The sequence below is a fragment of the Camellia sinensis genome, chromosome 11 (assembly GCF_055761805.1).
Source record: "Camellia sinensis isolate YWXY chromosome 11, ASM5576180v1, whole genome shotgun sequence".
In the NCBI taxonomy this organism is placed as follows: domain Eukaryota; kingdom Viridiplantae; phylum Streptophyta; class Magnoliopsida; order Ericales; family Theaceae; genus Camellia; species Camellia sinensis.
Genome location: NC_138971.1, coordinates 168872573 through 168895684, shown reverse-complemented (window position 1 = coordinate 168895684; position 23112 = coordinate 168872573). Strand labels below are relative to the sequence as shown.

Here is a 23112-nt window from a genome sequence, read left to right as displayed (position 1 = left end):
GTCATGGCATAGTTCTGTCCCCGGGAGGAGGGTTGTCAGAGGGAAGGAGTGCAGAATAGAATAGTGCATAGAGCTGTTAAAAAATAATCATAGAGATTTTTGTTAGAATTGTTCATTGAAGAGTTAGATAGCAATCGAAAAACAATCGTTGAATATATTGTTGGCAATTGAAGATGGTTATCAGAGGTGGTGCTCGGTGATGGCCGGTGGTGGCTAATTGTGGTTGTGTGAGCTAGCGGAACAATAGATTTGTGAAATTTAATTTTGGATTTTTTTTGTTTTTGATAAAGGAAAATTGTTTAACTCAATATATATATATATATGAAAATTTGAAATTGGCAATCTCTCACCAAAAATATTAAAAAAATGATAAGTTCCTTCTAATGAAAGGTCCTACTTTACTTATGTACACGCTAATAACTTGATCTCTGTGAATTAGATTGGTTTGATTTTATCGATACATTAGTTATGTTTAGAGTCCAAATATAACCAACCTAATCAAATTGATTTGGGTTTTAAATTAGGTATAAGCTAACCCGAATCATACCAAAATTCAAATTTAAAAAAATTAAGAAGAATTTAGTTAGAAATTATGTGGAGATCACATGAAAACATAATCAAATTTTTAGAAATTCAGTTTGAAAATTTTCTATATATATAACATAAAGTAATTTTAAAAATATTTAAGAATATCCTTAAAATAATTTGGAGAATTTTTTGAAAACATTTGACAAACTTTGGAAACCATCTTACATATGGGAGGGTGACATTGGGTTGTGGAATGAGTCTAAGGCCTTGTTTGGAAACCCTTCATTTTAGTCAAAAAATTAAAAAGTTACTAAATTAGTCAAAAAGCCAACAATCCATACCAAAAAGTCAAAGATTCTCTTTTCTATCTACCTTTTGCACATCTTTTCGTAAAAAATTAAAAAATCATCTCAAATATATTAATTTTTTTTAGCTTATATTTTAGCTAAATAACTAAAAAATTACTAAATTAGCCTGTTCCCAAACGAGACCTAATTAATGGATGTTGAATTATCAATTTTCTAAACAATAATAATATATGGCGTCTAATTAACACACTACAAATCTGGGTGGAGTGACCATCAAAGTGGTTGTGGGTCCATCCCAAATTTGTATGTATTTTATTCATTGTCTTATGTGTGATTATTATATTTTTAATAAAAATGAAAGTTAGATAATTTTAAATCATGATTCATTAATTTATTTATAATGATATTTTACCTCATTTATTAATTAGTTTGGGGATGCATAGAACTGATATGCCTGTAAGGAGGTATGGCTTTTAAAGATTCTGGGAATCAAGTGTAACGTAAAAAGCTACTTCTCATATGCATTTTTTTGGTTTGGAAGTTCCATTCTCTTGGTACTGACCCTGAAAGGGAGTTTGTGAGGCGACACAGGTATGGTATAAACAAGATCTCGTGTAACCTAAATAGCCTGTGTTTGGCAAGTGGGTTTGTAGGTTTTTTTGGTTATTTTAGCTACAAAAAACAAAATAGGCTATTTTAGCCATAACAAACAAAACATCACATCCAACCCATAATCATTACATTCTTCTCTCACAAAAAAACTCAAAAAAGCCAAAAAGTCAAAAAGTCTTCCTAAACCAAACTTTTAAGCCCAGGCTAAAATAGCCAAAATAGCCAAAAAGTCAAAAAGCCAACTCACTTCCCAAACGGAGGCATATAGTGGTTTCTCTTTCCTTTCTCCAGAGAAAGGGCTCTAGTTACTTTGAGGTGTGAGAGAGAAGCTCTGCTAGGGTTTTTGGTTTTGTGATTGGTGAGCGTTCGACAGGGGTTCTTTTTCGACGGAAGAGGTTGATCTGTTGCTTGAGAGTATTTTAAATCATGATTCATTAATTTATTTATAATGATATTTTACATCATTTATTAATTAGTTTAAAAATAAACAACCTAAACCTAGTCTCTCCTGTCACACTATTAGAGATGAAATTAGACTCATACATCTCTAATATTCCCCCATTCATAACATGCTTTGGAAGTGAAATCCATTAAACCAACATAATAGTAACACAAATGATAAGAAAATGTGATGATTATACTATTATTGTTGTTAGTATAGTATTAATGTCCCTAACATTTATGATTTTAAAAAAATAAGAACAAAAACAAGAAAAATAATATATAAGTCGACTTTTTAGACCTAGTGATGTGTCAATAATATAATTTGTTGATAATTAGATAATATAATGCATGTTGGTTAAAATGCTTAATACAATTTATTTTTTTAATTCCAATAGACTAGGTATATGATTAGAGGTTTTATCCCAATTCACATTCACTAATTAAATGTAAGTAACCTTCAAAGCTTAGGCGAAATCTATTTGATTCTTGTAATATATATTTTCCTTCTATCTTTATGGTTGATGTACCATTTTATAAAAAAAAAAGTAAGCAGGGTAAGAATGAAAACATAAAAAGGTGGATAGGTACAATAAAAAATATGTATAATAGTATAATAATTATTAAATAAGTATAATGCTTAATAACATTAGAGAAGCTCTAACATTGATAAACCTTTTTTTAAAGTGGCATCAGCCTCTTGAAAGGCATGGCTCTTCATTATTGGGAAATAGTTATTTTAGTTGATTTTTTGATTTTTTTATAAGGGTATGGCTTGTCTCCAGTCCTAGATTAAATTGGAGTGTATTGTTAGGCTTGTGGGAATTTATTATGGATTCTGTTTAGATAATTCACACTGTTTAATGTGTAGAGCTTATCGAGTACTTTATCCTTGTAAAAAATCGCATTGATCGTATATCAATAGTTACTTGATCAAATCAAATTTATCTCAACAGTAAATATAATTTTCAAAATAAATTGTTTACAAAAATCTGATTCAATCAATGTAATTTTTTACAGGAATAAAATACTCAATGAGTTTTACAAGTTAGAACCAGTGATAAGCCCTATGGGTCCAACAGCACCGTCCAATCCACTTTACGGACTGGAGGCAAGCCAAACTCTTTTATAAAAGATGTGTATAAAAAGAGCAAAAATAATGTGGTTGCATTTTTGCTTTTTTAGGGGTTTGGAATTTACTTATTTTTTTATTTATGGGCTTTTCACAAAAAAAAAAATGTATAAAAAATAGAAATGTGATATGATAATTTATAATAAATGAATTGCTTATTCAAGGGTTTGCAAAATCACCCCAAACGGTGCCTTGGGTATGTTTAGTTTGTGTTTTGAAACATGTTTTTGGACAAAAAAAATTCCAAAAACATGTTTGGTTACAAATTTGCTCAAAAAAATTTCAAAATTATTTCTCTCTCAATTACACATCAATCAATCACTTTTTCTCTCTCCTCTCTCCTTCTCAATAACTTTTTCTCTCACACACATCTACTCAACTACAACAAAATATCAAATCATTCCAAACTCCCAAACTCCAATACTATTTTCAAAATATACAACCAAACAAATCCAAAAAATAAATAAATTAAACTCTCTCCCCAAATTTTTTTTTAAAATTTATCTTAAAACACAAACCAAACGCACTCTTAGGGTGTGTTTGATTGGACAGACTGAATAAGGAGAGATTAGAATCCATCGGACTTGAATCCATGGATTGTGAATCCCCTCGGACTATTTGGTTGGATTGGATGTGTATCCCCGTGTTTGTTTTCTCATGAGATTAGATGTCTAGAAAGGACTATTTTTAGTAAATCCAATATTTGCTTGGACAGACTAAATAAGAATAAATGAGATAAAGACTATTTTATCCTTTTTCAAAAAATTTATTTTATTTTATTTTTTACACAATTAAATAAATTTATTTTTTAAAAATAAAATAAATAAAATATCAATAAAAATATATGCTATTTTTTTAATTAAAATTTTAAATAAATTTATTTAAAATAATAATAATAATTAAATAATGAATTTAACTAAAACATCTATTAAAATTTAAATAATGAAATTAAATAAAATATAAACAAAATTTTAGAATAAAATATCTATAAAAAATTATTTTAAAAAATTAAATAAATAAAACATTAAAAAAAAGTTAAATAAAATTATTTTATTTTTAAATTGAGACATTTAAATTTTATTGAATTTTACTAAATATAATACATAATTAACTAGTAAAGAGTTAAAATGGTCATTTTACAACCTAATCTCAATAGTAAATTATTCCATGAAAATTGTCCCCCCCTCCCCCCCCGGCGGGCGCGGACAGTGTAATAGAATTTTACTAAATATAATACATAATTAACTAGTAGAGAGTTAAAATGATCATTTCACAAACTAATCTCAACAGTAAATTATCCCATGAAAATTGTCCTCCCCTCCCCCTCCTGCGCGAATAGTGTAATCCCAAATATGGGGGATAAGGAGGCTGGTCGGACTCCATGTCCGACGAACTAAAAAAAAAAACGTTGGATAAAAAGCTTCCTATATATTACAATCCGAATAGTAAATAATCCCCCTCTAATCTCCCAATTTGATTGGACGGACTGGATAACGGGAGATTAGAATCAATCAGACTTGAATCCTAGGACTGTGAATCCCCCGGACTATTTGTTTGGATTGAATATGTATTCCGTGTTTATTTTCTTATGGAATTAGATGTCTGGAAATGACTATTTTTAGTGAATCTAACGTTTGGTTGGACGGACTGGATAGGATAAATGAGCAAAAGACTATTTTATCATTTTTCAATTATTTACTAAGTAATAGCAATTTTAAACATATCTTTAATATTTTAATTATTTTTAGTTAGATTAAATAAAATTTTATTTTATTTTATTTTTACACAATTAAATAAATTTATTTTTAAAAAATTAAATAAATAAAATATCAATAAAATATATGTTATTTTTTTAATTAAAATTTTAAATAAATTTATTTTTAAAATAATAATAATTAAATAATGAAATTAAATAAAACATCTATTAAAATTTAAATAATGAAATTAAATAAAATATCTATAAAAAATTATTTTAAAAAAATTAAATAAATAAAACATCAATAAAAAGTTAAATAAAATTATTTTATTTTTAAATTGAGACATTTAAATTTTATTAAATTTTACTAAATATAATACATAATTAAATAGTAGAGGGTCAAAATAGTTATTTCACTACATAATCCCAACAGTAAATAATCTCATAAAAATTGTCCCACACCCTCCCGAAATAGTATAATCCCATATATAGATAAAGAGTTCGGCTAAATTCTATGTCTAGCGAAGTAAAAAAAAATGTCAAATAAAAAACTTTCCTTAAATTATAATTCGAACAGTAAATAATCCCCTCTAATCTCCCAATGATACGCACCCCTAATGTTTTAATTTGAAGTGATACTTGATAGAGCTTTAGCATTCAAGAGGGTGTTGCTAATGTGACGCGGGAGTGTCGAATCAAGATCCTCTTCTTAGTCGTTTTCTTTGTCTCTCTATTTGTTAGGTTAGTGGGCTTATTTTTAAACTCAATTTCGATGATTCAAATTGTTTATATTTTCAAATTTATTGGGTATATTATACTTATAAAAATAAAATTAAGCGGATATCAGAGAGTATGTGCTCGGAAAATTATTTATTAAATTTTAAAAAATAATAATTTTTAATTTAATAATCCGAACACGTAATTTTTAATATCCGATCAATTTATTTTTTTACAAATATAATATACTTAATAAATCTTAAAATATAAACAGTTCGAATTATCAAAATAAGACTTAAAAATAAGCTTAGGAAAATGTTTGGTGGCCACAAATTCTGTGACTCAAATGGTCTGAAAAAATCAAAACGACGTCGTTTTAATATTTTTAGAATTATTTTATACTCAAAACGATATCATTTTGACATTTTTAAATCATTTAAATCACATAATTTGTGACCACCAATCATTGTCCATAAGCCTAATAGCCTGGCAAGTAGATAGATAGAGAGAGAAAGGAGTGGATCGTGATTCGTTTGGGTCAGCTCATAGCTCTATTTGGTGATTTGGGATCCGCTGGATTCGGGTGTTATGTGGAAATAAAGGCCGCTATAGCTGTTGACACCGCGCCGACGCGCCGTTGACTGTTATTGTCGTGTATGGCATGGAATCCATAATTTAAGGAGTCGCAAGGCTAATTTTTATTTATTTTTTTATTTTATTTTTTTTTGTCTTTAGTGATTTTTTTTTTTAATTATGTTAATATTTTTTTTATTTTTTCAGTCTGTGTTATTGAGACGAATTTAAAAAGTAAATTTTTTAAAAAAAAGGTCCAGAAAAAAAAATTATTAAAGACGAAAATAAGTACAAAAAAAAATTTTCTTTTTTGGTTCATTTTTGTCTTTTCTGATTTTTTTTTTGAATTTTTTTCAAAAAATTATAATTTTTTAGTTCGTCTTATTGAGCTAAATTTAGAAACTTAAATTTTTTTGAAAAAATTTTAAAAAAAAATTACTAAAGACGACAATAAGCTTAAAAAAAAAAATTTCCAAAAAGCCTAAAAATAGAAAAAAATAAATTATGTGATGGTCTTATGACATTGTCACATGTAACCTTGATATTATTAGTTAAAATTGTAAAATTCAATACTTATTAGGGGTACTTACGTGTAGGTCTTAATAAGTGAATTTATTATTTAATAGGTCTTATGAGAAAAATTTATCATAAAAAAAAGTTACTAATTGTAAATTTTAGTGACAATTTATAAAAATCATGATAAAAAAAGTCACTAATTGTTAATTTTTAGCGACATATATAAAAAATTGTTACAAAAAAATTATTTTTAGTAACAATTTTACCAAGATTTATTTTCAATAGGACTTGATAAGAATTAAATCTAACTATTAGGACCTATTGGTAGTTTATCCTACTTTTTTTTTTTTTTTTTTTTTTTATTAGAATGTTAAGAGACAACTTGATAAACATCAAATGTTAAGTGATGTGAAGCATTGCTCCTAAACCACCATATAACTTCTCAGTATCGAATTTGAGGGCGGTGACAAAAACAGTAGCGGTGGTGGATTGGGTTTACAGGAGTGAGTTATTGTTTTGAAAATTGGTTTTTAGCAATTTATTTCTTTTTTAATTTCTAGTAATTTTTTTAAAAAAAATACTTTTAAATTTTACTAAATTAGAAAACAGCAATATCTTCTTTTTTTAAAAAAATGAAATAGTCCACTTAAAAAAGCTAAAACATTTAAAAAAATTACTTTTTTAGATGCTTTTAGACTAAATGATTGGAAAAGTTTTAAAAAATCACATAAATTTTGAAATAATTCACTAAAGATTTTAAATATATATATATATATATATAAAACTTTTTTAACTGTTCCCAAACTCAATTTGAGCATGAATGTGCAGTATGAGAAAGAAGGAGGGAAGAAGGAGCGTGAAAAATCAAACGTTGACAAAAGTGAAATTTCACATTAATCGTTGCATAAGTCGTGGCATTAGCATCATCCCGCAACAATAAGACTCATTATTTTTGCAATGTTGGGAGTATCAAATTTTTTACTAAATAAATGATCAAATATCTCATATGTGTGTTTGTAAGTCCCACATTCATATAAGATATTTGATCATTAATTTAGTAAAAAAATTAAGACTTATAGCGTTTTTTTTTTTTTTTTGTATTGACATCAATTGAGTTAGATTGAACTGAGATTAAGAATTAGTAATAATAATTTAAGGACTAAATAATAAAATTGATAATTTAGTGATAAAAGAAACATAAAAAATAACAATAATTTAGAATATAAAAATAAAATTAATCATTTTTTTCCAGTACCCTCACTAGTAGGAAAATTCCATACCTCACACTTTTGCATGAAAATTCCATAGACCTTCTTCTCAAAAAAGAAAATTCCATAAACTTGTCAAGCCTAGGAAACAACAGTCTGTATAAATTCCAAAGTGGCCATATATTTCCACAAAGGAAGTTGCACTGTGAGTAGCCTCTGAAGCTCCCTAGAAATCTCTCTACTTTTCATATTTATATCTATCTATATATAAATATCGATATATCAATTCAAAATACTAACAATACTCAACGAACAGAGTTTCGACATATCATTTTTGAAGAAGATCGATCATGGAGATCACAGTCATATCAGCTGAAGGCCTCAAGAATAAATCCTCAGCCCTCTTCTCAAGCTCTCTCAGACCCTTTGTCACCCTCACTGTACCACCGCCACCCACCGCCACCAACGGTGATAAGCCCTGCCACGTGTACAAATCAAGGGTGGATGATGAAGGAGACATTAACCCAACTTGGGGTGATAAGTTTCATCTACCAATTGATGCCACCTTCTTATACAAAACGCACTCTTTTATATATCTCCAATTGTACACCAAACGTGTGATGGGTGGTCAGACTCAACTGGGTTGGTGTCAGATTCCGGCAGCCGATATCGTAGATGGGTTGTCGCCTCCGGGATTGCTCCGCCGCCTGAGTTACCGGCTCCGGGAAAGAGATGGTTCCAGAGGCCACGGTGTTGTCAACATTGCAGTGAAGTTGGACTCTTCAATTTCTCTGAATTCTAATCTGACACACTTGCCGGAGATGGGTTTGTGTCAGAAGACGGTGATCGGTGTTCCAGTGACAATGTCGCCAGCGGCCAGTGGTGTGTTGGATGGTAGTTGTAACAGAAATGGTAGTTACACAGAATTCGAACACAGAAAATGCACAAAAAGTATAAAATGGAGTTGAGATTCATTTTAACTGTTATGTGGATCATGCTTAAAATAAATGTGAATCACATAGTGTGTTTTCTGTATGTTTTAATTTTGTGTGTGTGCATTATTAACCAGAGTAATGATAAATACTAAGAATCCATACACAAAGTATTGTGCTCCAAATGATTCATTTTCAGTGTTGAATCTTACCATACAAAAATTGAATCTAAACTTCACATTTCTTTTTTATATATATTTTTCTGTGTTTTGATTCTCAGTCTAGCAAAATTCTATTGGTAAATGTAAGCAGGAAAATAAACACCTAGGAAAATTAACCATAAATTTATCTAAAATCTTTTGAAGACTTAGGGATTGTTTGGAATGACCTAAATAAGTGCACATTTTGTCTTTTTACGAAAAGATGTATAGAAAAGTATAGAGGTGATGTAATAAAAAAAAAGATAAAATGATAGATTATTTTTAACTTCCCAAACTTGACCTTAAGATTTTAGTTAAAAAGTTACTATAAATTATCTTATCACTCTTTTTATTTTTTTATATATATTTTCATAAAAAATTAAAAAGTCAACTAAAAAATCAATACGAAGCTATACAATAGTAATTGAACTGGATGTGCTGTGAGTCTTTACTAATAATGAATTTAGTTCATATAATTTAAATTTTAGGTAATTTCTATTTTTATTTTTGAGTTTTTAGCTTTGCTCAACTGTGAAGAAGCAAACATGATAAAAAAAAGTGGGCTAAAGGTGGGCCAGGGCATGTTTAAAGTTTAAACAAATCGACGGTTCGGATTGCGCTGATCATTTTGGATTTAGTAGTGCCACATATATTGGATCGTGTAAAAAGGTGTGTATTGGTTTGGTGGATATGTGGGACAATGAGGACGTGTAATGTTCGTCCAATTGAGATTAACGTTTTGTTTGAATAATGAATTTAAATAAAAATTAATGTTATATTTGAATAATAGATTTAAATAAAAATTTAAAAATAAAAAAAAAATATTTCATTTTTATGTTTTATTTATATATCCAAATACATAAGTTAGACTTATAATCAATTGATTGGTAGTTTCCGGACAATTGTCTAAGTAATTATAAAAAGAGTACTTTAGTGTCAAGGTGAGTAAAATTTTACATTCGAATCTATTGAGAAACATTGGTATGCAGTGTAATCTAACAATTAATATACTATAGACGGATGTCACTTTATCCATTCAACTAAAAATTGTTACTTTTTACTTTTTTAATCTTTTAATTTATTTAACCAAGTGACAGTTTGTTAGATTTTAATTATCCTTGATGTAAAACTTTTAATATTTATAATTACTCTCCTCCCAATTAAAAATATAAAAAAATCTCTAATTTATTTCAATCTGAATCTTCTATTATTTTCCTATGAAAAGGTGGAAAAGTGGAATATAAACTGTACATGTAAATTTCGTAACTAAGTAGGTTCCCTCTCTAATCATAAAATTGGCGTGGTTTTTTTTTTGTTTGTTTTATTTTTAATAATTGGATGTCCGATCAAGTTTACACGTATTGCAATTAATTTCAAAATCTTAAAATTAATAATTGAATAAATTTCTTGTGCTTTTTAGGGTGACTCGAACTCAAGATTTTAGATTTTATTTTTAAATTTTTATCGCTCGACCAACCTATTAATTTCTTCTCTAATCATAAAATTGAGATGCCAAGCCAACATTTTAAACTTTTTTTTTTTTTAATTTTTTTAATCCCTTTCATAATCAAATGTCAACAGATGGTTGAAATTGAAAATTCCTAATTTAGATGAGGTTGAGTTGACTTGAATGATTCCAAGTAAAATGTGTGTATTTTTCTTTTCATTTCATTTCTAGGTTGGAACTTGGAAGATCTAAGGGAACTGCCCCTTAGGTGCTGTGATGAGGTGGCAACTTTCAACACCGTCTTATCCATTGTAATGTAATAAATTTGTGCTCCATTATTCTTTGTGGAAATTTTGTGGGGAGGTTGGTGGAGTGGAAATGTGCTGGCATTTCACACAGGTGAGTAGGATTTGATTTTTGGAGACATAATTAGTGTTTTTTATTTATGGTTGAAGCTGACCGTGCTATACTCCGTTTGTGATTTTACGTCATGTATTGAGAGTTAGTGCATTCTCTTCTTACCTTGGTGGTAGATCATTTCCTATGAATTGGGATAAATTTGGCCTACACATTGGCCCTGTTTGGTAAGTCTTATTTCCAGTTTATTTCAATTTTTAGTTTAATTTAAGTTATTTTGATGTATTTGGTTCAGCTTAATAATACAGATTATAACTTTTTGTAAGTCAAAAATCAACTTATTTTTTGAGTGGGAGAGGAGAAGCTTAATTTATAAGTCAAAAATTAACTTATGTTCAAAGTTATAAATTATAATCTGTTAAGGTATAATCTATAATCACTTTTCCACAGTCTTTCCAAACGGGGTCATTGAGCTGCAATGATGCCATCAAGAAATACCTTTTTTTCTAGTTCAAAAATAATAATAATAATAATATATGGGCACTTAATCAATATCAATTCTTTTACTTATACAGAAATTAATTATAAAATTAAATATAATTCTCACAAAATTATGAGATTCATAAAAAGTAAATTTTATCTAATTATATTTAATTTTATAATCGATTTTCAGATATGATTGATTCCACATGTTGTGGCATCTACATTTATAATAAGAGAGTGATGCAATTTATAGGACGGATGGACCTACTCTGATTCTTTTCACAAATTATTAGTTTCGTTCACATGTTGTGGGATCAACATGTAAGTAAGTGATTGGTGATCCTTTGGTGAGGTGGAAGTGATCTTAGACTAACTCAAATTTGTGAGGTGGAAGGTCAACTGGCTCACAAAATTTCCAATAAGATGTCTCAAGTTGAAGGATAAGTTTTTGGATGCTAGTGTTGCTAGATGTCACTGTGGGTTTTTTGTTTTTTTTTTTTGAATAGTAGAAATTATCATTAAAGTAAGCAAAGTGACACTTAACGGAAAGCTTATACTGCAATGCAGACAGACGCTGAACATAACAATTCAATATTAAAGCAAGTCTAGAATAAAAACATACATTACAGCCGTAGAGAAGGTAATCAATCTACAATGAGAGTACTGATGGACTCCTAATCACACAATACGAGACAAACAGCACAAAGAAAAAACAAAAAACAAAAAAAAAAGAAGCCCAATCCTTAGTGTGCTCACCAATGCAACACAGACCAAATCAATCTATCAGGGAGGAAGATTCCAGTCATCACTAAGAACCCAAGGCAGCAAAAAAACATAGGTGTGCTCACCAATGATTACATTGACAGCTGTTAATGTAAATTGTGTAAATTACCACACCACCAACTCCACCTACCATCTCCACTATCACCCACCACCTCCACTACCATCCACTACCACCACTCACTTACCTCACCTACTCCCAAATCCTCTCCTATATAATAGCTTGTAATATACAAAATATAGATAACAATCTTGTAATCAACAATCGATCAATAATATACATCAATTTATTTTACATGGTATCAGAGCTAGGTTAAGAACCTAATATTTTCGCTTCACCGGCGGGCGGCAGCCTCGCCTTGGCCGCCCGCCGGACCTCTCATCTTCCAACTATTTCTGCATGCCGGATTTTCATCCATCAAAACCAACACCACCTCGCTGCCGTCATCCACTTCTCCACCACCACCTGCAGCTTCATCTCCGCCGCTGACATCTCTCTCTCTCTCTCTCCTCCAATCTCTTCAAACACCGAGTCAACTCGACCAACTCACCAGAACTCAACCCACCAATCCTCTCCCCGCACTCACCGAGTCTAATCACAATCTGTTGCTGAGTCGACCTGTAATCTTCGCCGACCAAATTGACTAATCACAAGTCCGGCTACGCCATGCTGCCTCGCCTCAAACACACCGTCACCATCAGCTCCGCCGCGCCGGTAATCGGAGATGACGATCTCCTGAGGCAGATCCTCCTACGGCTACCAGCAAAGCCTCTCCTCCAACTATCAATCCTCCTCGGCCTTCTTGCCCATCGCGGCAGCCACCGCCGCCGACCTCGGCCAAGTCCGGCTACGCCATGCTGCCTCGTCCCGATACAACCGTTCATCTTCAGCTTCTTCACTCGCACTCTCATCGGTGCGGACACGGCGGCTTCGCCTGAAATCGCCAGTTCCGGCTACGCCATGCTGGACATCTGGCTCGCTCTCCAGCTCCTACCCACTGTCAAGGACCGCCCAATCCTACCCACTGAGTTAAGACTTGGCCTACCAGGATCCCAATCCCCCGAACAAGATTCAGATCTTAGCCAGCTGAGCTCGGAAATTTGAGGAGAAGCCCTTGTTTCCTTTGGTCCCTTCAAAAGATGGAATCTATTCATCATCACAAAAGACTGTTGTTTCAGGCAGTCTCTCTCCATGAACCAACTTCTTAATATAATATCACCCCACTCAACTTTCTTTTTCTTTTTTATTATTTTACTCCATCATTTGAACAGCACCCGAAACACCAATTGATTTGCCCGTGCCTCTCTTTTCTCTCTCTCTCCCTTTACACCCTCTCTTTCCTTTCTTTTTCTTTTAATATTTACCTCCACTACCTTTTATCTTTCCAATACAACCACCATCTTAATCTATTCTTCTTATCCCACTTTCTCTCTCTCATATTTTTTTTTTTTTTTTTTTTTTTTTTTTTTTTTTTTTTTTTTTTTTTAGAGCCAAATCTGAATCACATACATGTTCCTTAATCATATGGTATTTGAATATATGCTGCATCACACACAAATGGGATATCGGCATACATCCCAGATAGGGCACACCTCATGCACTCCAGTACTGTGAAAAGGTAAGCAAATGCAACAGCGGTCCAAAAATGCATACCAATCTTACCCCAGTAAACAGCAAGTGGCATCCAACGGCAAACAGCAAATGTTCTCTCTCTCATATATATATATATATTTTTTTTCACTTTCCAATGCCCTTAATCGATTCTTATTATTATTTAAAAACAAAAAACAAAAAAAAACAAAAAAACAAAAAAAAACAAAAAAAAACAAAAAAAAAAAACTTTACACAACACCCATATTTTATTCATCTCCGGGATCAACCCCGATCATAATTTTCCACAAAAAAAAAAAAAACAAAAAAAAAAAAAAAAAAAAACAACAACAACAACAACAGCTTTGCAGCCGGCCACCAACCGACCTCACTTCTTCGCCTATTCCGCCGGTCTCTTCTTTTTGCCCCCGTCCTGCGCAGCCTTTGCCGGTGTTGCCTCCGTGTTTCCCACTCCACTGGGCATGATCACTACTCCCTGCTCCTCCACTGCAGCATATGGCGGCCCTCCAAATCGGAACATCACGGTTGCCTTCCGCTTCAGCTCCTTGTTTTCTGCCCTTAGCACGCTTATCTCTGCTCGCGCATCCTTATACATGCGTTGGAGCAGAGCCAGTTGGGCGTTTAATTGCTGCACCTCATTTGTTCTACTCTGCAGCCGGTGCGACAAGTTTGTGACCGCCGTCATGGACTCCACACATGCCTTCAACGTATACTGATTGGCCTCCACATCCGACTGCACCGTCATTTTTTGCTCCACCGATCGCATCGGAAAGTTCAACGGAGCAAACACAGAGGTGTTTGGTTGAGGTTCACTGGCCCCCGCACCAGTTATCTCTCTTGTTGACTCATTGAGGTCGGGAAAGAGAGTGAGCAGACCACGGGAAGACGAAGCCATTTTTCTGGGCACCGGAGTGTTACAAAGTACCTCTCTCAGAAATCTCTCTCAGAAAACAGAGTGTTACAGAGTTCTCTCTCAGAAAACAGAGTGTTACAACGTATCTCTCTCAGAAATCTCTCTCAGCAAACAGAGTATTACAGAGTTTTTTGTCTCAGCCTCGGCCTTCGTCTTGTTTAAATAGCCAGGGCCAGCCACGCGCATCGCGCGCCTCTTGACGCCAGACAAACGGGCACGCCAGCCAAGGCACTCACGTGCCTCGCCATCATATCTGGCACGCCTTTTGATGCATCGGGCACGCCTTTTGATGGCACGCCTTTTGACAATATTGGGCACACCTTTTGAGGGCACGACTTTTGAGGGCTCGATATCTACATCCATGTATATTTTTTGGGCAGCCTATATACACACTCATACAGTGTCTTCTACCCCGGTCAGCTTTATCAATCCCTTTGTTTCAACCTCAAATAGGTTTCTATCTTCACACCTATTTGAGTTTGAGGGGGGGTTATATACAGTATCATGTATAAGTCGCTCATGGCGCACTGTGCACCACCACAACCTCTGCTACAACGGTCCGACATGACCCCGTAAACTGTCTTCTACATCGGTCCGACATGACCCCGTAAACTGTCCTGCTACAACGGTCCGACATGACCCCGTAAACTGTCCTGCTACACCGGTCCGACATGACCCCGTAAACTGTCTTCTACAACGGTCCGACATGACTCCGTAAACTGTCTGCTCCAACGGTCCGACATGACCCCATAAACTGTCTTCTACATCGGTCTGACACGACCACACAGTGTCTTCTACAACGGTCCGACATGACCCCGTAAACTGTCTGCTACAACGGTCCGACATGACCCCGTAAAACTGTCTGCTACAACAGTCTGACACGACCATACCGTGTCTCCTATCCTGTTTTATTTATCAGTTTATTTTTCTGTTTTGTGACTCTCTCCAAACTCAAGTTGGCTAGTGCCTATCCTCCTTGAGTTTGAGGGGGGCTGTTAATGTAAATTGTAAATTGTGTAAATTACCACACCACCAACTCCACCTACCATCTCCACTACCACCCACCACCTCCACTACCATCCACTACCACCACTCACTTACCTCACCTACTCCCAAATCCTCTCCTATATAATAGCTTGTAATATACAAAATATAGATAACAATCTTGTAATCAACAATCGATCAATAATATACATCAATTTATTTTACAACAGCAATGCTTGGGAAGTGAGGCTAAGGAAAATCCATCCCAAATCCAATGCTTGGCTTTGTTGGTCCTGCTGGCCAACCTCGTAGCCTCTTTGCAGCAACTCTTCACCATCGGGGCGAACCTGGTGGAGGTGGGTTCGTGGAGGCAGCAGATCCGGTAAGAGAATGCAAATCTAGTGGTGATGTGATGGTAGCGGCGCTGGCATGAGGCAAAGGAGGAAGGAGATGGTAGATTTGGGCCATGACTAGGTAAGAAAAGAAGAGAAACAAAGATGGATTCCACCAAGAGGGGAAGAACACGTCACAAGGAGGGAGAAGACGGAAAGACAAGCTTCCAAGGTTTATTTACCTACAACCAGCAGATAAAAAAGGGAGGAAAGGGGGTAAAAGGAGGAGGCCGAAGGCTGGAGGTTGAAGCCCCCCCTTCGCCAGCCCAAGCAGAGCCAAGGAAGAAACCCTAGAAAAAGAGTAGAAAGAGAAGCTCTCACAACATACAAAAGTTTTTGGTTTAGTGTTTGATAATTGTTTTCTTTAACAGTTTTTTTCTTTTTTAAAATTTTTAGGGAAATTTTAAAAAAAAGAAATTAAAAAATTTACTTTTAAATTCTATTAAATTAGACAAAAAAGAAATTATCAACAAAATAAAATTCATTAATAAATTATGTAGTAATACAACGAATTACATCAACAAGAGAAATCGGGACAAAATACAATCATGAAACATGATACATGCCGCCAGCCATCAAGAATCACTTTTTTTTTTTCTTTTTCTTTTTTTTTCTTCTGTCTCCTAAGTTATAAGTAAAAATTATATCAAATACTAACAGAAAATTCTAAAAATAAAATAGTAAAAAAAAAGAAGTTAAAAATAACCCTAAATTATATCCACCAGTCCCATATTAACATGCCACCTCAAATTCAAAGTAGAATGTAAATATCATTATTTTAAATAATTCATTCAAGGTTTTCAAGGGCCATGATGGGTGTTAGGGTAGAAATAATGGTAAAATTATTGAAATCTTAAATACACTTTTCACAAACAAACCCTTATTACAGCTCATCATTCATAACAACTAAAACAGAGCACTCATCTTCAGCCGAAATAGCAGAAACAGAGTAACTGCTCAAACTAACAAACTGTCTCAACTAACTACAACACTCTGAAACAGAGAATATAACAGTGAGATTTCCAAGACCCTCTACAAATTCTATAAGGTGATTCGGATACATCAACTTCTCATGATAACCTAACATATACGAGAAAACAATGAGGAAAAAAAATAAACAAACAAACAAACAGAAAACAATGCTCGAGTTAATCGCGTGCAGATTGCCCTAGACAACCAACCATATTATATACAAACACCGGATAAAGCCAGAGCAAACGCGCGCACACAACCATTACCACTGTATTAACATGTACGATATAAAACTCTCACGCTTGAGCAGCATGCAGGGCTGCATACGTGCCACAATAATTTCCTGAACCTTTCTTCTACACCTCCTGCAGGGCTGCATACGTTCCACCATAATTTCCTGAACCTTCTTCTACACTTCCTGCCTGCCATGGTTGCTACTCTTCAAGATGTTGTACTTGCAGAGAGGGCAAGTAGCATTGATGTAAAGCCACTTGTCTACACAGGTACAATGAAAATGATGGCCACATGGAAGTTCCCGAAGCTCAGCTCCATCATCATAAGTGCAAAGGCATATGCAACATTCCTATGGTTACCATAAACATCATTTTAGAGAGATGCATAATTTTCTCAACTTAATAACTAACACTCCGTTTCAGATCATAGGGCGAGAAATGATCATGATATCTCATCTAACTGAGAAAAGAAAAAGAAAGGATTGTTTTTTCTTAATATCATGTATGGATAAGTAAGAAACTAAAAACATGTGTGAGAGGGATATGAGTAAGATTTTTTTTTCTTCTTTTATATTTTAGGGGGCACTCTAAGATGAAAAATATTTTATACCCAAATAGCTTGTTTCTTACTAAATCTCACCACTACTGATGAGAAATGAAATAGGCAAAAATAAGAGTTCTCTTCTCATCATCTCACACCTAATTATAAATCAAACATGAGAAAAAGCCCTATTTCTCATCATTTCATGTCATTTTTCACCTACAAACCACAGGTACAGGTACAAATATTGTTACTAGTACGATACGGGTATGCCAATATGGCAAAATCCAAAAAAAATATGATACGGGTACAGTTTGGTATGTTTGTAAAAAAATATTTATTTTTAATTTGGAGTAATGCAAAAATTGATTAAGTGATTTAATTTGTTAAGATCCGACCTACAATTAACATTTAATGCTAAAAATAAAGGTATGAACCAAAATTAAATGTCATTATATTAAATAACTTACAAACTATAGTTTAATTTTAAAATCATACTAAGCATAAAACTAAATAAAAAAAAAAATTTAGTGAAAGGAATTTTATTTATGTAGTAGAAGAAAATATTATTTCGACGGAGGTACAATATGGCTTGGGTGGTATATACTAGGTACGTCTGGATACGTCAAAAATTAAGAGAAAAAATTTGGAAACGTATTTCGTGTACTTGATACGTATGTAGAAATACCATACGAAGTATCATACGTCAACAAGTACCCGATACGGGTACGACATGTTTGTCGAAATACCCATGCTTCATAGTTTCTCACCAAATCACCTCATCCAAAAACACACGCGCGTGTGTGTGTGAGAGAGAGAGAGAGAGAACATACAGCATCCTCCTGCAAAAGATCATGTTCAATTGGTGTATCTGTGCCACATTCAGTCATCACTCCTGTCAAAGGTTCTTGTATCTCACCATCAAGCTTGTCAATACCAACCCTTCGAAACTTGTATTTTGTGAGTTGCTCAACGTCTTCTCTCGATGCTCCTTCCTAGTTTGATAAACAGTGGTGCAAAGTAATGTGGGGAAAGCACAAGCAAGAAGGCAGAATGTTAAGTAAATGCTGCCTTATGAAGTACCAACAATAATGGCAACAATAAGATGAAATCGTTGGAGTATATAAAAATATTATTATGATTTCGTAAACTATGGATTACTCTTTGAAAAATAAGCAATAGTTATGTCTCTAGGTTTGCCTCATGGCGAGGGTCATTAAAAAGAATGCCACATGGCTCAATCTTATAGGTTAGGGAACACACCAATATCTGGCTGCAGCTTCAGGCATTACTTACGTGTACTAGGACCAACTTACATAAAAGTTGTGCCTCATACAATCACCAAAAATTTCCAGTGCACAGAATATCACTCCTACATAATCCTTTAATTCAAGGTAAAATATGTTTCACCAAGGAAGTATATATCACGTGCTCATCACCTATGTTGCGCCAATTTATAATTGTAAATGAATGCATTTATCTCTCAAACATTTCACTAGCCTTCGTTTTCCATAACCTCTGAATCAGTTTCCCTTCTAGGGTCAAGATCATAAGGTTTGAAATGGTTCGTTGATTCATATCTTGACTAATAAATGAGTGCTTCATTCTCTGCCAAAGAATATCGCAATGAGATGAAGAGACCCAGAGAGCGGGCGATGTGTTAGAAGACACTAAGGCCCCGTTTGGAGGGTTGACTATTTTAGTTTTTGGCTATTTTAGTAGATTAAACTACTTGTGTTTGGGGAGAGGGTTAGATTATTTTGTAGTTGGATATGATGTTTGTGAGAGAAAAAGTAAAATGATTATGAGTTTGATGTGATATTTTGTCTTATTGATTATTTTAGCCTATTTTGTCTTTTAGTGCTATTTTAGTCCAAAAGGCTAAAAAAGCTTCTCCCAAACACCCCTAAAAAGTATGTGATCACAAGGGGATGGAACACCCCGGATCAATTCAGGAGACCTAGATAAAGCATTCAAATGCCCTGAAACAGAACCTGTGGAAGAAGAGGAATGGAAGACTATACCAAAACAACTATAAAGACTCCAAAATGATAATTCAGGAGGTGGTGATGAATGTTAGATCCAAATTATGCCTCCTTTAAGGCAAGGACAGAACTAGGATTTTAACTTAAGGGGCTGGACATATACACTAACAAAAATTTTGAAAAGAAAGTATGGATTACATCATCAATTTCTAATAAGTTGTTGTATCAATTTTTTTTGGGATAAATTAATAACTTGTTGTATCATTTATAGACATAGAGAAGGAAAGGTAGAAGAAAATAATATTTAAATACCTCTAATTTTTAACTAAGAAAAGAAATTATGTTGAACTAATAATTTTTCTTTCTTCAACAATACTGCCCAATACTCCTGTCCTTTTGTCCTTGTGAATCAATTAAAGAGAAAACAAGATAGAGTCTTATGCCTTACGCAGACGCAATCATAGTAAATAAGGGGAAGAAACATAACAATTGCTTTCAGTATTCTATCTCTGGATAGGAGTACTAAATGTCTCACAGTCCAACATATAGATATCCTCTACTATATATATTGGGTTCAATGTGATAATATATTCAAGGTCATTCAAATAAAAATCAAATTATAATTAAAAACATATTGATTATGTATTAATTTACAAACTTGGGTTTATATTAACATAGAAGGGATGACCACTTAAATTATTTTAAAAATCTAGAGGGGCGAGTCTATATATTTTTGTAAATAACTAATAGCTAATACTAGTGTAGCGTATGTATCCTTGCTTAAATGTGTCAAAAATACTCAACCCAACAAATGGTTGCAGTGTGGATAGAGAGACTCGCAGATACAATTTTTGTATATGGGAATTAGTTTATGGTGTTATGGAGGCAGTGACTTGGTGATTTGAGCTGTCGTTTGCCTTGCTTTGGTTTCCCTTAGGTTTTGGGGCTTGTTGAGTAGCTAAGGTCTACGCTGTGCTCCATGTTGTGGATCCTAGTGGTCGACTCCTTATTTGTATTTTATTCTTGACTAATCATGTATTCTTTTGCTTTTGCTTTATTTTGTCTGTCAGTTTGCTCTTGGATGGCTCCCATCTTGTTGATGGTCTCCATCCTTGTTGTATTGGCATGGGGTATGCCCCATATACAGTTTTATTTGTTAGATCTATGAAATTCTCTCCTTTACAAAAAAAACTAAGGTGAATGCAGAGCCGAGGCAAGGTCAAGGTTTGTGGTTCTAAAGGTGTATATGTGCAGATAATCCAAACATGTCGGAATGCATTATTCACTCAACTAGAATTCTTCCAACTAAAGGAACATATAAATAATTAAAAAACACAACAAATGAAATATTAAAAAACACAAGTAAACGTACTTATGAACAAAAAAAAAAAAAAGGCACAAGCAAACATGAAAGTGCGAGAGCTACCTGATCTGCCACAGCATATAAGATTGCAATAATACATGGAAGGCAACAGCAAACTGCAATACCAATCACACATGCCAAGGCAACACAGAAAACTACGAAGAACACGTCAAAAGCCAAGAAAATTATACAGAGCCTGCACTCCAAAACCACAATAACAAAGTATAAGGTCATCACTTTCACATGATGCTAACAAATTTGAAAGACATCAAAATTCCATGTACTCAACAAACCAGTAAAGCTGTGGAGATTCCCTTGCCAGTAATTGTCCACCCGCAGATACCCAGTAAAATCCAATCATCCACCAGAGAAACGAGAACATTGTATTAGCAGATTCTAAGTGCTTGGCCACCCTACTGTGAAATTAAAACACAATCAATAAAAAAACATAAAAATAAAAGTTCCTAAAGATCAGTGTAGTGTTTCCTCCACCAAATCACTGTAGATGGTTTCAAATTAATCAACTATCCACATGTACATAACGTTGCATTAGATCATCTCCAATCCTTACTCTCTTTTTTTCTTTTTCTTTTTATATCAAATTTAAATGATAATTTGGTTAAAATGGAACGCTCGAATCCTTTCTCTTCTTTCTTCAAATCTTCGTGAAAAATTCGAAACCTACCTTTAAAATCTGTTGTAACCATTTTTTATGAAACACGCTATTCTTTATAAAAATTTGTCAAATTTGAGTAAATTTTGGTGAAAGATTTCTTGATTTAGTGAAAAACTGGTCTTTTTCTATTTGATACATATTTGATGAAATGATCGGAGCACACTTTCAGCCATTTTTTCATTAAATTTGAATTTGATAAAAAAAAAATTATCAAAGAATTTTTTATTTTACCTGGTGCTGCCATCACTCAGATGAGCCAACGAAACGTAACCGCTCGAAACCCCTTCCACCGCCACCACACCCGCTGCAGACCGCCGGCGACGGCGGCTCCGGTACTCCACAAACACGCAAACCATATGAAGAACGCATTGAAGAGAGTATCCAACAATCCACAGCCTCAGCGGCATCGACGGCGACTCGTTCCGGCTGAGAACCAGAACTGCCACCGTGACGGCGACGAACGCGAAGTTCCATATCATGTCGAGAACCACCACCGGCTTCGAAAACGCCCAATCGCTCTGGCGCTCCTCTAGCTGCTCCGCTGCGGTCTCTCTCACGAGCATTGACGGTTCTCTCATCATCCGCCGGCTGCTGGCTCGCCGGAGGAACCGAGCCGCCTCGCTCAAGCTCTGTCGCCGGAGATAGCGACGGCCGCGATCGTTGTTCGCCGCCGCGGAGTTCAGCAACGGCGATGAATCCAATGTGTTATCGGGGGAAGATCTGGTGGGAGAGCTCGATGTCGACATTTTTTATTTCGGAACCCTAACTCGGAGAATCGACTCAGTTGAGTTCAATTCATGTTTTTGTACGATTTTTAGAGAAATGAACAAATTTTATACATAGTGTGGAACGGAATTGATCGAATGGGACTGATTGATATAATGGGATTGTTTTTTAAAGATAGTTAAGAGTTAATTTTTTAATTTTTTTTTAATTTTTAAAAGAATGTGTAAAAAATATAAGGGATAATATAATTTAAAATTGGTTGAAAGTTAAAAGATAATTTTTAATTATCTTTTTTAAATAGGATTTGGAGTGGCTGCTGTGCGAGTGCACAGAAACCAATGTTATGCATTCAAATGGGCCTACTTCGAGGCCTATTTCAATCATTTGAACCTTTCATATTTTTTAATACATAATAAAATATATCTGTAAAAAATTAAGTTAATCGAATATCATTTATCCTTTCATCAACTTGATTTTTTATAGGCATATTCTACTTGATGTATTCGGATATCGTTTACCCTTTCATTCACATACAAATGTGAGTGGATAAAAGAAAAACGACATCCGATTAGCTTGACTTTTTACAAGTATATTCTATTTAATGTATTATGAAATATGAACTATTCAAATTATAAAAAATAAATCTTAAAAATGAATCCATTTAACTATACAACAGTAACAGCAGCAATCCTAAATCTCCAAAATAGCCCATAAATATCAATATGGATGGATTAGGGAGGTTTTGGAATTGGAGAAATGTTTTCTTTATTTTATCTTTTTATATA

The 23112-nt window shown here is 33.6% G+C and overlaps 2 protein-coding genes across 3 annotated transcripts; one reads left to right on the top strand and one right to left on the bottom strand.

The window, feature by feature from the left end:
• Nucleotides 1-8081: 8081 nt before the first annotated feature.
• LOC114311290 (BON1-associated protein 1) lies at nt 8082-8699 on the top strand. Its single transcript, XM_028257406.2, has one exon. It carries the CDS (start codon nt 8082-8084, stop codon nt 8697-8699), a length of 618 nt encoding a protein of 205 aa, XP_028113207.2.
• Nucleotides 8700-16694: 7995 nt separating this feature from the next.
• LOC114311314 (E3 ubiquitin-protein ligase At1g12760) lies at nt 16695-22489 on the bottom strand. Of its 2 annotated transcripts, XM_028257442.2 has the most exons (5): nt 21833-22489; nt 21219-21341; nt 20989-21121; nt 18411-18572; nt 16695-17386 (listed from the first exon to the last, which is right to left on the bottom strand). In XM_028257442.2, the coding sequence occupies exons 1-5, from the start codon at nt 22345-22347 to the stop codon at nt 17213-17215; spliced, it is 1107 nt and encodes a 368-aa protein (XP_028113243.2). In that variant the 5' UTR covers nt 22348-22489; the 3' UTR covers nt 16695-17212. The 2 variants fall into 2 exon arrangements, with proteins under 2 accessions (XP_028113243.2, XP_028113244.2); XM_028257443.2 differs by lacking the exon at nt 18411-18572 and having other exon boundaries at nt 21833-22481.
• Between the last annotated feature and the right edge of the window lie 623 nt (nt 22490-23112).